The following is a 16,358-nucleotide window of genomic DNA, read 5'->3' on the forward strand; positions in this document are numbered from 1 at the left end:
TAGTTTAAATGACTCTCCATATATTGAGTTGTCAGGAAAGTCATGATGTATTTTTCCATGTTTTTCTTGGCAAAAATATGTCATGAATTTTACAACAGTCCAATAGTATCAAGAATCAAACTCACCTATATTTAGGAGTTTAGGGTATCAAGTAAACAAGCTACAAAATGAATATTGCATAAAATGGTCCATCTGGTGCCATGGTAATAGAAAACAATTTTTTATATTTAAATAAGTATCCATCATAGACTAAACTATAAAGGTTATGTGATTTTATTTAAAAAGAGGCTTCAAGAAAAATTTGAAAAGGACTACTTTGTCTACAATAGATTGTGGTAGAAAAGACTGAAGGAAGTTTCATTTTTTTCTTTGAGAGGTTTTTGCTATAGAGCACGTGCATTCACCAGAAAAACAGACATATATAGAAAGCGAGAAATTACCCCCGAGGGGGGTATGACCATGCTGCAATCCCTTCTCCTCTGTTTTTCTCTCGGGATCTTGTGTATGCACGTGTATACACACCCAGCATGAGTTTAAGCTACCAGGTCCGGGTCTCGAGCCATGGTCAACTACATGGGAGTCCAGTGACATAGCCATTATGTTATCTGCTGGTCCCCAGGGAAGTATTTTTTTAAATGATTTCCATGGAAAACATAATACACATCTTCTAATCTGCTCTGGCCAACTCTGTAGTTACATATGTATATGTATGTATATATGTATGTGATATGTACATATATGTATGTATGTGTGTATATGTGTGTGTGTGTGTGTGGTATGTGAGTCTGTGTGTGTGTGTGTACACAAATAAATAAATAGACTAGGATAGGCCTAAGCTACTTCCTCATCCCTAAAATGGACAAAATAATAAGGTATAGTATACAGGAAAGCTTGGTAAACAATAAAGTATCATAAAGTATTACTTTTCATTCACTTTGCTTTCACAATATATCCTCAGGGAATAGTAACAAAAAACTGGTCCTTTTTACAAGGCATTTTCATAATTTTAGCATGTTTATCAAGAATTTTCTTACAGTCAATAACACAAATACACGAAATTATATTAAGTATCCACAATATGTAGGTAAGTTTTGCATAACTTACATTTACATTTTAAAAGGGGAGGGAGAGAGCACTTTAAACAACATATCAAGTGGGTCAGATGTTATACTGAAGTTAAACCTAACAAGTGACAAATCAAAAGTGAAGCGACACAGTATACAAAAGTGCAAAAACCTAAAATTAATAGTCTTCCATTGCCAAAATCAACAATGCTGAGCAAGTCCAAGAATAATTTGTCAGATGAGTATGAGAACTGTTTGACAATTTTATGTCATCACTTGCATTATAAAGGATTGGGATCTTGCTGCAATTATATACACTCCTTTCCACACAAACAGAAGGTAGAAATGAAGCTATTAATTAAAAACCAAGCATGATTCATTTAACACAAGAACATATTTTCATTTATAGCAAACGCCATACCAGCTTAAACTCACTGATTAAATCTGGTCTTATAAAAAGAGGAGGGCATTTCAAAAATTAGTAGCGGTCTAGACTTTTCCTTGTTTTTAAAATCAATTTAAAAAGAACAAAAGTAAAATGATAAAAGGAAACCAAACGAAAATTAACACTGCCTTTTATAAGTTTAAAAATACCAAAGATGAGTGGCTTTACTTATTATTTTAACATAAAACCAAAATTCTTAATAGCCTATTTTTTAATTTAAAATATATTTCCATACAGAAATATTATAAATCTGGTGTGTATGTGGGGGTAGGGGAAGGTGCTAGATTTTCTGTCTTAAACTAAACTCAGAGAAAGCAAAGATAAAGTTGTCCACAATCTATCTAATTTTTTTTATTTTTTCAATTAAAATTGAAATGGCTGATTTATCCTGGCCCCATTAATTACTAAAGTCTTTTCTGCATGATGTTTGCTTTCCCATTGTTTAGAATACTACATATGGAGGCTACACAATAAAGAATGCTGATGTCATTTACTTTACTTTCTAATGTCAAAACATAAAACTACAAATATCTACAGGTAGTAATTCTGCTTTTGACATGTATTACTCATGTGCCTGGCACATAAATGTTAGCTGTCATTATTATTACTAACTCAAATGATTAATATTAAATGCTATGATTTCTAAGAGCTATAATACTACTGCTTGAATTCCCAAACACTTCACTTCCCACAAAATAAGAACTGACTAGAAGAGAAGGAAAAAAAATGATGCTCTAACACAGCAATCCCCAACCTTCCTAGCTTCAGGGACCAACCTTGTAGAAGATAATTCTTACATAAACCTAGGGGAGGTGGGGTAGTGTCAGGATGATCCAAGTGTACCACATCCCTATTTCCTCCAATAACACATTGAATATACAATGAAACATACAGTGAAACAATCACACAACAATCGGGTTTGCACTCCCATAAGAATCTAATGCCACCACTGACCCTACAGGAAGTTTAGTCCAGGAAGCAATGCAAGCAATGGGGAGTGGCTGCAAACACTGATGAAGCCTTGCTGGCTAGTTCGCCCAGCATCCATCTGGAGTCTGGAGGTTGGAAGTTCCTGCTCTCACAGAAGCCTCATATTCAATGTAACAAGTATTGGTGACTATTAGTGTTATGGTGTTACTTGTGTCCCTGTCCTAAAATTCATATGTTGAAGCCCTCTTATTCAATTGCATTTGGAGATAGAGCCTTTAAGAAAGTAATTATGATTTAATTAGGTCATAAGGGTGAGGTCTTAATCCCACAAGACTGGTGTCCTTATAAAATTAATAAAAGATGACACCAGGAGTGTAGAAACAAAAAGGAAAGGCCATACAAGGACACAGCAAAAAGGAGGATATCAGCAAGCCAGGAAGAGAGGTCTCATCAGAAGCCAACTCTGCCTCCATAACTGCAAGAAAATTAATTTCAATTATTAAACCACCTAGTCTGTGGTGTTCTGTTATGGCAGTCCAAATAGACTAACACAGATGGTCAATTTTAAAAACTCATTCAAAGCAGGAAAAAAATCAAAGTGCTATATAAATATCTTAAACTTATTTTAACTTAAAAAAATTATATCTTCACTTGCCAATCTTTTGATATAAAGTCAAGACCTACAAAGATCTCCAGTTTTGGCTTATGTCACTGGTCTAACCAGCATTCAATTAGATTACATAATTATAAAAAATGTAACTGGCATAAATAGTTCTGGGAACATCACAAATGACTCTTGGTGAACAACTTAGCTTGTAGGTGCAGAAGTATTCAGATACAGTAGAAATCAAGCAACATATGAGCTGTGTTTTAGAGTAAGACAATTTTTAAGCAACTGAGCTTTAAATTGATGTAAAAATCTTCTACTGTAAATCCAAATAAATGTTGGTCATTTGAAATTTTCACTCTGGAAGGCTGTCACTGTGTAAATCAATTTGGAAATCATCAGTTTGGGATTTCTGAATATTTTGGATGTTTGATGGTAAACCATGATCCTTGAAACAAGATTTAATTTCCCAAATGACTCTATTAAATAATTGGTCTGGTTTATAATGTAGGCAGCAAAGTCAAGTAATATCATTTGAAGAAAAGATATTACCATAAAGCAAAATAACTGTTCAGTATATATTTTTTTCTTTAAAGGTAAATCTAAAAGATAAGTTTTAAGAACATATTAAATAATTATGACATAAATAGAATGAATACAAAGGCACTACCCCAAGGATATCTGTCATTTGAATATAAACTTCTAGTAATTTGATTTTTAAATGACTACCTCGAGTGAGCACACACACACTTTTTTTTTTTTTTTTTAAAGGGAGATTTTTTGCTATAGGGCATGTGCATATACCAGAGAGATAGAAAGCAAGAAATCATCCCTGGGGGGATGGCCATGCCACAATCTCTTCTCCTCCATTCTCCTCTTGGGATTTTGGGCATACGTACACACGTGCCTGGTGTGAGTTTCAAACCATTGGGTCCAGAACTCAAACCAGAGTCAGTTATGTGGGAGTCCAGTGATGTAAGTGTGTGTTGTGGAGATATAGTGATTTTTAAAGTGGATATCGGTATCAATCAGATACTTACTTATGTATATAGTAAACTTTCTAAAGTTCCTGATATTGAAGCCTAATTACTGAGGATAGTTTATATCACACTGAAAATTCTGAACAATATTCAGAAGTAAAAATGAGTCACATTTTTGCATAAAGACATGATATAATGAGTGCAGTGTTCTAAGATGATTCATTTAACAGATAAGAACTAGAGTGTGAAGAATAGAGATATGTTAAGAGATCATCAGTATAAACAAGATGTATGGTAATATGGGTCAAAATTAGAGACAACAAATATTGGATTGTTGGAAAAGTAATGACACGTTTTTGTGTAGAAAAATTCAGAAAAATACATCATGACTTTTCTGACCACCCAACAGAAATACAAAGGTCAAGAATAAGAAAAGAAAAGATATAAAATCACATATGCAAGGCCAGCTAATGGTCAACAGTCTAATGGATAAGGCAGCTGGATCCCACATGGCTGACTGCAGTTCAAATCCCAGTGCCAGCAGCTTATAAAAGCATTCCCGGGAACCAGCAGTTAGCGTAATGGCTATGTCGCTGGACTCCCACGTAGTCGACCGCGGTTCATGTCCCGGACCCGGTGGCTTAAAACTCACGCTGGGCGTGTATGCGTGCGTGCCCAAGATCCCGAGAGGAGAATGGAGGAGAAGGGATTGCGGCGTGACCATCCCCCCTGGGGGGTGATTTCTCGCTTTCTGTCTCTATGTCTCTGTCTGTCTGGCGAGCGCACGCGCCCTACAGTGAAAATCTCTCCCCAAAAAAAAAAAAAAAAGCATTCCCAACAGAATGGGGAAATGGAAGAGAGGTATTGTAACACATGCTCCAAAGGGTGTGTGTGGGTGTGTTTTCTTCATCTCCCTGTCTCTTCCTTTTTCTCTCTGATAGGTGCACACATGCTGTGACAATAAAATATATGTACATACAGTGCCTTTAGCATATACATACATGCCAAAAGCATATACAAACATTAGTTTTCATCACAGTGAAACAACTGGTAAGAGGTGAAGTAGATGAAAATGAAGCAAATGCACAGCAGAGACGGGGGTGACAAAATCTTCAGATAGACCACACCCTGTTCTTCTGCATGCCCTGCAAATCCAATGTAAAGCTTGGGCTCATCTAGGCTTTCAGTGATTTTGGAAGCACTTTGGTTGTCAATTCACAGAACTACAGCCCAGGGAACCAGCAGTTAGCATAATGTGTCGTTGGACTCCCACGTAGTCAACCGCGGTTCATGTCCCGGACCCGGTGGCTTAAAACTCATGCCGGGCGCGTATGCGTGCGTGCCCAAGATCCCAAGAGGAGACTGGAGGAGAAAGGACTGTGGCATGGCCATCCCCTCTGGGGGGTGATTTCTCGCTTTCTGTCTCTATGTCTCTGTCTGTTTGGCGAGCGCATGCGCCCTACAGCAAAAACCTCTCAAAATAAATAAATAAATAAATAAATAAATAAATAAATAAATAAATAAAAATAACTACAGTCCAAAGAGCATTTTGTAGATTTAATTAAGTTCCATTATGAGGCACTATTCATATCAATTCCGATCTGGATATAATATAACAGATGCTTTGTTCTTTCTTCTCAAGCTTAAAAGAACTGCATGTGTGTAGGGGGATAAGAGAGAGAAAGTGATCAAGACAGACAACACATGTTAGGCTCTGGATGGGGAATTGTACTTTCTCCCTTACATAAAGCAACACAATCTCTTCTACAGTCTGCAATCAAGTAGGTTCTACTTCTGTAGGAAAGTAGTAAGTAGGAGATTGCTGGTTAGACAATAGTTGTTTAAGAGTACTCTGTTTTATAAATGAGTTAGTAATAAGGATGCCATATAAAGCTTACTAAGAAGTTAGTAAGCTTCCATTTCTATTCTTCTATCCAACTTCCATATCCTATTCTTCCCTCCAAACCCCAGCCAAACATCACAAATATCTTCAATTTCTGCCTCTTTCTTAATTCCTCAGTCATTTTTTTAAAATAAAAGACTTAATACTAAACTGTTATAGAAAAACTATTAAGAAAAATCTACTTTCGATTTGTCTAAGAAGTATCCTAAATATACTACAGTGATTTACCTCGAATTCCTTCACCTTCTCCATTGTGATCAGGCGCCTTGATGTGTGACTCGAAAGCTTCTGCTCACAGTTGCTAATGAGTTTCAGGCATGGGTGCGAGGGTACCATCTCCTCAGTGTATCTGAAGACAGAATAGCTGTTAGGAAGACTCATGTGTGCAGCTCACACACAGTTGTTATATGGGGTTATCCAGTGTGGTGTGGGATAGCCTCCCACACATGCCATGTTGTTACATTTCACATATACTAACTGCCCATATCAGAGGTCTTCAAAAAGAAGACCATTTCTATTTTTTTCATGAAAAATGTGTATTATGAAAAAAATCATGCATAGATCTTAAAAATATTTTGCACCAAAATAAACTCATACTTTAATTCCATCTTTCTGTGAACTTTTTGAAGTGCTCTCATATAATTCATAAATAATCTACCTGTATTTCAAAAAACAAAGGTATGTTAATAATATTAGCATATCCAAAAAAAGTGACAGTTTAATTATTTTACCTTCAGAATAAGATAGAGAATTTTTTAAAACTTATATATTTATATATAAATATATAGAGAGAAACAGACAAAGGGAAAGTGAAAAATCACCCCCTGGAGGGATGGCCACACTGCAATCCCTTTTCCTCTATTCTCCTCTTGGGATTTTGAGCACACATGCACAAGCATCCAGAGTGTTTTCAAGCTGCTGACCAAGACTCAAACCAGTCAGTCATGTAGGAGTCCAGCAAATTAACCTCTATACCACCTGCTGGCTCCAAAAATATGTTTTATTAAAGAATACCAAACATTTATGCCACAAAAATACAAAATGATGATTCATGCTAAAGGATCCCACAAGAGCAGATAAAACAGGAACACACTCTGCAAACTCCTTGACTTTCATGAGAAACCAACTCATTTGAAGATTTTAATAAATACCTAAAGTCCACTATAACATATACTTTCCCGTATAACATGAAATGCCTCTGCAAAATGTTCATGACATCTCGAGAACTCTATTAACTTTGTAAATACGGGATTAAAATTATTTGTAAAATTATTCAAATAAACTAAAATAAACAAATAAACATTCCAGATGATACCAGTCTTCAGGTCGCATAACCAAGAAATAAAACTGCAGCAAAGACAGTGAGTGTGGGGAGTGTTGCACAGCGGATGCTCTGAAGGGATGGAGACGAGGGTGGCAGCTAGAAAGCAGAACAGGCAGGCTGCAGTAGTTCAGAATCTGGTGTCTAACAGGTTGTTAGCAGCAATCTTGGCAGAAGAAACAGGAGAGACTTGAGGGAAACAGCTATGGAGCAGAATGTGGAATAATAATAGAGAAGAAGGCTCAAGAGGCATGGGAACTTTAACGACACTGTGATTGGGCTGGTCCGGTAGTGCAGTGACTATGCACTGTGCCTTGGGAACTGGATCCACATAACCAACCACAGTCTAAATTCTAGCTCAGCTACTTGAAAAACACACCAGGCTTGTTTGGGTGTGTGCTCAGAACTCTAATGGGATGAAAAAGTGGAGGAAAATGAATTACAGTGTGACCACACTTCATCAGGGATGCTTGCTCGCTCTCGCTCGCTCGCCCGCTCTCTCTCTCTCACACACACACACACATGTGCATTCCTTCTTTCTCCCTTTCTCCTGGTAAGTACACAGGTACATACATCCTCTGACAATTAAAGTAAAAATAAATAAATAAACAAATAAAAACATTGTGATTGTCAGTTCTTATTTTTCCTTTGCAAATCTGTATGCCTTTCCGGATAGTCTTCACAAACACGAATGAGTAATCTCAAAGCTCTCACCCAAAATAGAAAAGGTGCTGATGAGTATTCCCTGTAAAGGACCAATCTCTGGGAAGCTGTTCGAATGCATCAACACCGGCTTCAGCACCACTCTTTCACTGACTTCTACATCTCGCCGATCTTCAATAAGCTCTCCCTCCCTACCTCAACCACATGCGCAAAACCTTCATCAGTCACTTACCAAGCAATACTCATAATACACTTCACTTTATTATCAGTGGAAGGAATTCTCTTGAAGTCATTCTCTGACTCCTTGCTTAGAACATTTTAGCAAATAATGACCATGTTAGATATCACCCTAATAATGTTTAATGTTGAATAATATAATCGGAAATGTATTTCTTATAACTTAGTTGGATATGAAATTTGTAATCGTCACACACAGCATTTATGATCTGAAAGAATACATTCTCTTTTTTAAAGGTTATTTATTTCTCCCATGAGCAAGTGAGAAAGAGAGAGAGACACAGAGAGAGAGAGAGAGAGAGAGAGAGTATCCCTCAGGGCCATAATCCCCCAATCCAAATAATGTTTAATGTTGAATAATATAATCGGAAATGTATTTCTTATAACTTAGTTGGATATGAAATTTGTAATCGTCACACACAGCATTTATGATCTGAAAGAATACATTCTCTTTTTTAAAGGTTATTTATTTCTCCCATGAGCAAGTGAGAAAGAGAGAGAGACACAGAGAGAGAGAGAGAGAGAGAGAGAGAGTATCCCTAACAGGGCCATAATCCCACAATCCACCCGCGACCTCAGCCAAGCCATGATCACAGGCACATGCATGCCTAGCATACACAGGAAGGCCGCCACATGCAAACTCATAACCTTCCCATGTGGGCCAGTCTCACAGAGCATCGAGTTTCACTGCGGAGCCACCTTTTTAGCCCCCTTGAAGGAATACATTCTACATCATGGTTGAGAATAAAACAAAAAGTAGTAACAGAGAAAAGATATAGTCTTAACCTTAAGCCACAGCGGGATCTTTAGTTGCCTGTCATAGTGATTGTGAAACTTAGTCATGTACCCTATTTGAATGAAAAGGTTTTTTTTTTTTTTTTTTTTAATTTCCTGGTAGACTAACTTAAAGTCTTTTATTAAAATGCTACTTACATATGCACAAACATAAATTACATAAAAATTCCTCATGATTATATACTTAATAGGACTACAAAATCTGTAACAAATTTATAAATCAAATCTGTAAGTATAAAACCAATACAATTTTAATAAACATAATATTTATGACATGAATGATGCTAAACTGCTGAAACTCAGTTGCCACATTTGGCTTAGTAGAAGAACAATGTATTTGTATGCTTTATATTACCTTTTCAACTTAATCTTTTAAGAATGAAGGGCCATCATTCGGGCCATCATTATTACTGGGTCGTCAGAGAAGTCATGACATATTTTTCTATGCAAAAATGTGTCATGACTTTTCTGACAACCCAATATTAAGGGCCATCTTTTTAATCACTAATTAATTATAGTAATGAGCCAATCAACTTAACAGAATATTCCCAAAATATCATACCATAACAATTTTACATAGCAGTTAAAAAAAATTCTTCACTGTACATTTACTAGTATATTTCACATCAATGCACTGTTCGTAAACTGTCAAATAGAAGACATAACTGTTCTTTGGACTGTTATGATAATACAGTACCCAACCTAAATAGCCAGAATAGGCAAACCCACAGAGATAAGTGATTGGCAGTGCAGGAAGGGTGGTGGTTGCTAACGTGTATGGAGTTTCTGGACGGGTGATGAAAATGTTCTAGAATTAAATAATAGTGATGACTACACAACTCTGTGGATATGCTAAAAATTACAGCTGTACACTCTAAAAGGGTGAATTACATGATATACAGGTATCTCCAATTAAAAAAAGAAGCAAAAATAATTATGTGGAGAGATCCCCTACCTTTTTAATGAATCAGTTTTGACAGTCACTCATTTTCCTGTGAATCTTCATGCCTCAATTACTTTCCACATGTCACCAAATTTCATCTCCCATTTGAGAAACAGATTTTTGTATTGATTGGAACACTTACTAAAAACAGTTTTAAGGAATCACTTTTTCCTGTTTTCTAGTCTAGAGATGGAAAACACATTTTCTTCACTAACCTGAGCCACCATGAAGTTCACTATTTTAATACCACAATTAATGGTGTAGTAGTTTAAGTGAGTCAGATCTTACATGACTGACCACATAGATCGAGTCCTGGCCCAGGCAGCTGGAGAAACATGCTGGGCACATGTGCATGCATGTCCCCAAATCCTGACAAGATTAGAAAGGGAAACGAAAGGATTGTGGTGTGCCACATCTCATTAGCAGATGCTTTCTTACTCCTCTCTCTTTCTTCCCTTCTCTGAAAAATAAACACACCCTCTGGCAAGTTAAAAAAAAAAAATTTTTTTTTAAAGGTAGACCAGCCAGTGGCATGGGGGTTGGGGTAGGTCGATACTTCATTGTCTACTGAGCAGTTCCAGTTCCTGACTGGCAACTTGAGAGGTGCTGAGTATGTCTGCATGCATACTGAAAGTCTCAAAAGGAGAATGCAGAAGGAGGAAATGCAATGTGCCCATCCCCATACCCAGTTGTGGAGGGGATGCTAAAAATTTTTAAAAAGTAATAAATAAAAGAATTCTGTAGGGAGCAGCCAGATCTCGACAAGCCACTAGCAACCTTTAAACAGATATGGTCTTTGTGCCGACGCTACAGGGCAAGCAAAAGCTCCCCAGCCGCAGTCTACAACGGAAAATACCTGGTTTCTTCCTCCTGATTGCTATATAAAAGAATAAACCTGAGAAAGGCTCATTGTTATGGAAATCTCCATCAAAGATGCCCTGACTACCTGATCCCTGCTTTTTTCTACTCATGTGTCTGTCTGTTCTTTCTGCATCCACCGTCACTCCCACTCGAGGTCCACATCCATGCTGTGAAGGCCAAAGCAGAATTCCATAAGAAATTCTTAACCATGTAATTACTGTGATCATTAAATAATAAACTACATGGGCCAGCTTTGGAGTCTGACTGTTAAGGGACCCCACAGTCGACTGTGGTTTGAAAGGATGGGGAAATGGAGAACAGATGGTGGCATGATCGTGCCCATGGTGGGGTGCTTTCTCCCTCTTCCTAGCTCTCTCTCTCCTTGACTCTCTCTGGCACATTCATGTGATCTCTAACAATAAAAAAGAAAGAAAAACAAAATCACAAACTAGTAGCAGTCAGATATGCTAGAAAGTAATGAAGTATACAACAAATGAAGATATTACAAAAGAACAGAGAAGTCAGTTCAGAGGGACTCTCACTGGTCAATTCTGAGGCAATTTGAGCAACAAAAGTTATAGCAAAAAATGATAACCCAATATAAATTAGCTCATTGGGAAAGTCATGGCATATCTTTCTATGGTTTTCTATACAGAAAAGCATAATGACTTTCCCAATAATATACAAGTCTGTAACTCCATCCTATTATACAAAAACACGAAAGTTACACATAGAGAAACGTGACGTTTAAAACTCTCCTCTTGAATAAGTGAATAAATAAATTAGGGATAAGAGAAAGCTCTCTTTTATAGAATGCTAACAGATACATGTAGAAGGACTCTAAACTAAATATCCCATCTTGTTCAAATGTTTTGTTTTTCACTGTTGATGTACGTAGCTCTGTTAATAGTTACCAAATAATAAAACCAACAATGTTAAATATAATTGGGGCTTCAAAAACATGCATAGTTTTCATTTTGGTCTTAGCTTTTATTTTTTTTAATTTCATTTTGTGATTTCTTATTTACATTCATTCATTGTACATCTCCATAGCTTTTAGTTTTGTTTTTTTTTTTTTTTTGGAGAGGTTTTTGCTATAGGGTGCATGCGCTCACCAGAAAGACAGAGACAGGTAGACAGAAAGCAAGAAATCACCCCCCAGGGAGGATGGCCGCGCCACAATCCCTTCTCCATTCTCTTCTCGGGATCTTGGGCACGCACACACATGCGCCCGGCGTGATTTTAAGCCGCCAGGTCCGGGACTTGAACTGTGGTTGACTACATGGGAGTCCAACGACATAGCCATTATGCTAACTGCTGGTCTCTCCACAGCTTTTTAAAAAGACTTATTTTACTTAAGGTAATCATAACAACCAATATATACTAAGGCTAGCATTAGAAGTTACCTGAATCATTCAGGTAAGTTGTTGAAAATTATCTATGTCTGTATATTGGTAAAACAGTTATTAAGCTGCTGTGATGTACCAGACACTCTGTTAACTGTGCAATATAGAGGGGACTAACAATGGGGACTTTTTTATTATAAAGGGCCACAGAGTAAATATTTTAGATTGTGTGGATCATAAACATGTTTCTAATATTTATTCTTGTGTGTGTGTGTGTGTGTGTGTGTGTGTGTGTGTACATGTGTATGTGTTTCAAAAAACCCTTTAAAAATGTAAAAACAAGTCTTAGATCAATGATATTACAAAAACAGGCTGAGGACCACATCTGGTCCACAAGTTATGGTATGCCAACCCTTGATATTAAATTAAAAAGTCAAAACAATTCAATCACTAAAAGGGTATTTTTCTATACATATATGTAGGTAAACTAAAGCAATCAATACACATTAAATACAAAGAGACCTTGAATACAATTAGAAATAAGGAAAAAATATGCTAGATGTACAAATTCAATGAGAATAATGAAATTAAAAGTTCCGATTACATACTCTGGGGTATAGACTGGTAACCAATAGACTAGTCGTCCACCAAAGACCAGGGTCTCAGCTGCGAAGTTTAACAGGTCAAAAAACATATCGCTCAGATGATAACTCAAGGAAACAGGAACGTGGCTTTCTGGACTACGGGAAGAAAACAAAATTTTAAGATCACTACAAAACGTTAAGACTGCTTAAGTTAACTAAAAAGAAGCAACATATTCCTTAACAAAGTAGTATCACATCAAATTTAAATCTCACTTACCATTTTTCCATCCCCTTTGGTATTTCCTTCTGAGAACCTGTTCTTCTTGTAGATTCTCTGATACCATATGGAGCTGGACAGGTAATACAGATAGTCAAAAGTCAAATGATCACTAGCGAAGGACAGATAGATAGCAAGCACCTCTGAATGGGACCCCCTGAGAAGGACACCTAGCACCTGTGCACCATTTTAGCTGGGAATACATAACAAAAGAGCGAGAGACTCCGTTCTTTGAAAATGTGAACGTTAAAAAAGACATAGAACGGTAGTACAAGTGTTACAAATTAAAAGAATCCCAAAAGATATTACACTAGAGTAGTAGAGGGAAAAAATAAGCTATACAATATACCAGTCAACTGATGAAAGTGGACCAAAAAAACACTGTAAATTAAATTATTGTATCAATTTACTGAAATTGATAACTAGTTTAGCTATCTAAAAGAGTATCCCTCTTCTTAGGAAATACACACTGAATTACAGGGATAAAAGGCCACAAGGTGTGCAACTTACTCTCCAGTTGACAGAAAAAAAAATATATGCATTTTTACATAAATATATACACAGAGTGGAAGAGCAAATAATAAAGCAAATAACTAAATAAAAAGTCACCCAATTTTTATTAAACATATCCACACTGATATTATAATTAATGCCTTGATAACTTCTCTTTTGTTAGATTTAAAACTATCTGGGCCAGCAGGTGGGGTGGTGGTTAAAGGCACTGGACTCCCATGTGGCCAACCCGGTTCGAGTATCGGACCTGGCAGCTTGCTTCCTCACTTTCTCTCTCAATCTCTCTTTCTCTCTCTCTCTCTCTCATGTGTGTGTGTGTGTGTCCCTCTCTAGTCAAATTAAAATAAATGAATAAAGTTAAATAATTCTTCAACACACATACACACACACATCTAAGTTACAAAAGAACAAAGGAGGACTGAGACAGAAGGGTTTAACAGAAGGATTTGCCTCTATGTATACATATATTTTCAAATACTACAGAAAAGGTAGATCTATTCTTAGATAGGTTACCTACAAAGCCCAAGACTTCAAGAGGCATGGCTAAATAAGTTCTCATACATATTCCTGAAGCTCCACAGGTTCACAAACTGTGTGGTTTATAGAACCTCAAATCCCTTATAACTTGAAAAATGAGATACTAGTGAAAACAGGCACTACGAGAACACAAAATCTTACACATGAAGAATCGTGTACTATTTGAAACTCTTCTTTATAAAATGATACCATAATTGCAAATGAATTTTTAACAAGGGGCCAGAAGGGTAGCATGGTGGTTGAGGCACTGGATTCTCATGTGACTGACCGTGGTTCAAGTCCTAGATGTGGTGGCTTACTTTCTCACTTTCCCTCTCTCTCACTATCTCTCTGTCTCTCTCTAGTGAGCACATATGCCCTATAATAAACTAAAAATAATAACAATAAATAAAATGAAATGAAATAAAATAAAATAATTTTTTTAAAAAAAAAACCTTAACAAAGCCTCAAAAAAATACATAAGCTTAAGGGAAAAATGGGTATCAAGTTAATGAAAATCTGAGAATAGTTGGCAAGCCAATATATTTGCTTTAAAAAAAAATCCCCTACTAACTTAGTTACACTGGTAAACTGCCCTACATTCACAATTTTCTCTTCACTATATAAATTTAGGGTGGGAGGAATATTAGCATGGGCTGGCATATTGTGTATGTGTTTTTAAATCTTGTACTTTAAATGTAAATGACTTCAAGAAATTAATCCTATGCCTACATTGGTACAAAAATAAACTTACGATCAGTGATGATTGCATCGAAATATGTGCCCTTCCTCCAGGAAGGCTTAGATGCATCTGAGACCAGGACATCAAGGTAGTACTTCTCTAAACCGTATTGGCGAAGATTTGCCTTGATGTTTTCATCGGGTCCTCTCCATTTCTGGTTTTTCCTACTGGCCTTTCCTGGAAAGAAAGGAAATGGAGATATAAAGTATGGATCAAACAGAGCATCCTTACCTCCTATTGTTTAGTTAAAAGTAAAGTTTTAAATCATCTAACTCACATACTTAAAAATTTGCTTTCATTTTGAGTCTTAATTTTATGTATACAAGTAAACAATTATTTTTGCTTCAACTCATCTTAAAAATAGATTTTGAACAGCAAAATGTACTGATGTCTAGCTGATTTTGTCACCTTTCAAGTAAAACTGCCTTAAAACACTAATTCCAGGAGCAGTAGATGGTGTGGTAGTTAAGGAACTGGATTCCCACATATCCAGCTATAGCTCAAGTCCACCGCCTGGTGCTTTGCTTTCTCACTTTCTCTCCCTCTCTCTCTCTGTCTTTCTCTGGTGAGTATGCATGCCCTATAGCAAATCAAAAAATATTAATAATAAATAAAATTAATAATTATTTTAAAATAATAACTTATTAATTCATTTATATATAAAGATGATCACACATGTTGGTTACAAAATGGCTTGACCTTTTCTCCTACTTTTTCTCTTCAAATCCTAAGTTCATAATTTTAGTTAGCTTGCTTTTTTTTTTTTAAATTTTTTTTTTTTTTACCTCTCTCACTAAGAACACAAATCTCTCTGGAGAAAGAGTTTTTCCTCTTTCATCTTTGTCTTCCTCTTGGCAATCTTTTGCTCACACTGGACCACTTCATAAAAAGTAGAAACCCAATGAACTCTTGATATTAAAAAACTAAAATGATGTCACAATTTTGTAATTTTATATTAAAATAATGTCACATAAAACTCTTTTATTATTTTTAAAGCATTATCTGGTATAACAACAAAGATTATGACACTGGCTATAACCTCTACTCACCCAAGCCATGAACTGTGTTGTAGTCTATGTCTGTCCCATAAACATATGCACCAAAATGAGCAGATGCTATCAGGAGGCCACAACCATTTTGTAATTTTATATTAAAATAATGTCACATAAAACTCTTTTATTATTTTTAAAGCATTATCTGGTATAACAACAAAGATTATGACACTGGCTATAACCTCTACTCACCCAAGCCATGAACTGTGTTGTAGTCTATGTCTGTCCCATAAACATATGCACCAAAATGAGCAGATGCTATCAGGAGGCCACCTAAAAAATCACACAATTACAACCTGTTAACCAGAAAGTCCCAGGTTCTTGATTCTTCCCCTATTTAATTTGACTCAGTCTTATAAACCAGATGAAGGTGGAGTAACCCGGAATGACATTGGTCCTGGCCATATGTACAGCAAGCCTCAGAAAAGAAACAACAGCCCTCTCAGCTACATTCAGTAAATTGGTCACAAAGCAGGGAAATGAAGTAGTAATGTATACCCTGGCATAATTACTTTACACAGCACTGCTTAGGGGAAATTCGCTTTTATGGTCAAAACACATTGGCATACTGAGACATTT

General features: G+C 36.3%; 1 protein-coding gene across 1 annotated transcript in view; it reads right to left on the bottom strand.

The window, feature by feature from the left end:
• The window catches only part of LOC102498329 (tRNA (guanine(10)-N2)-methyltransferase homolog), a gene marked incomplete at its 5' end in the record, with an annotated part of 31,419 nt that extends 15,367 nt beyond the window's left edge, over nt 1-16,052 (bottom strand). The window contains 5 exon segments of the mRNA XM_027766821.1: nt 6,158-6,278; nt 12,704-12,835; nt 12,957-13,029; nt 14,740-14,904; nt 15,972-16,052. Coding sequence (XP_027622622.1) covers nt 6,158-6,278; nt 12,704-12,835; nt 12,957-13,029; nt 14,740-14,904; nt 15,972-16,052 — 572 coding nt within the window.
• Between the last annotated feature and the right edge of the window lie 306 nt (nt 16,053-16,358).

This window comes from Tupaia chinensis, unplaced genomic scaffold (genome assembly GCF_000334495.1).
Source record: "Tupaia chinensis unplaced genomic scaffold, TupChi_1.0 Scaffold143711_1, whole genome shotgun sequence".
Classification (NCBI taxonomy): Eukaryota; Metazoa; Chordata; class Mammalia; order Scandentia; family Tupaiidae; genus Tupaia; species Tupaia belangeri.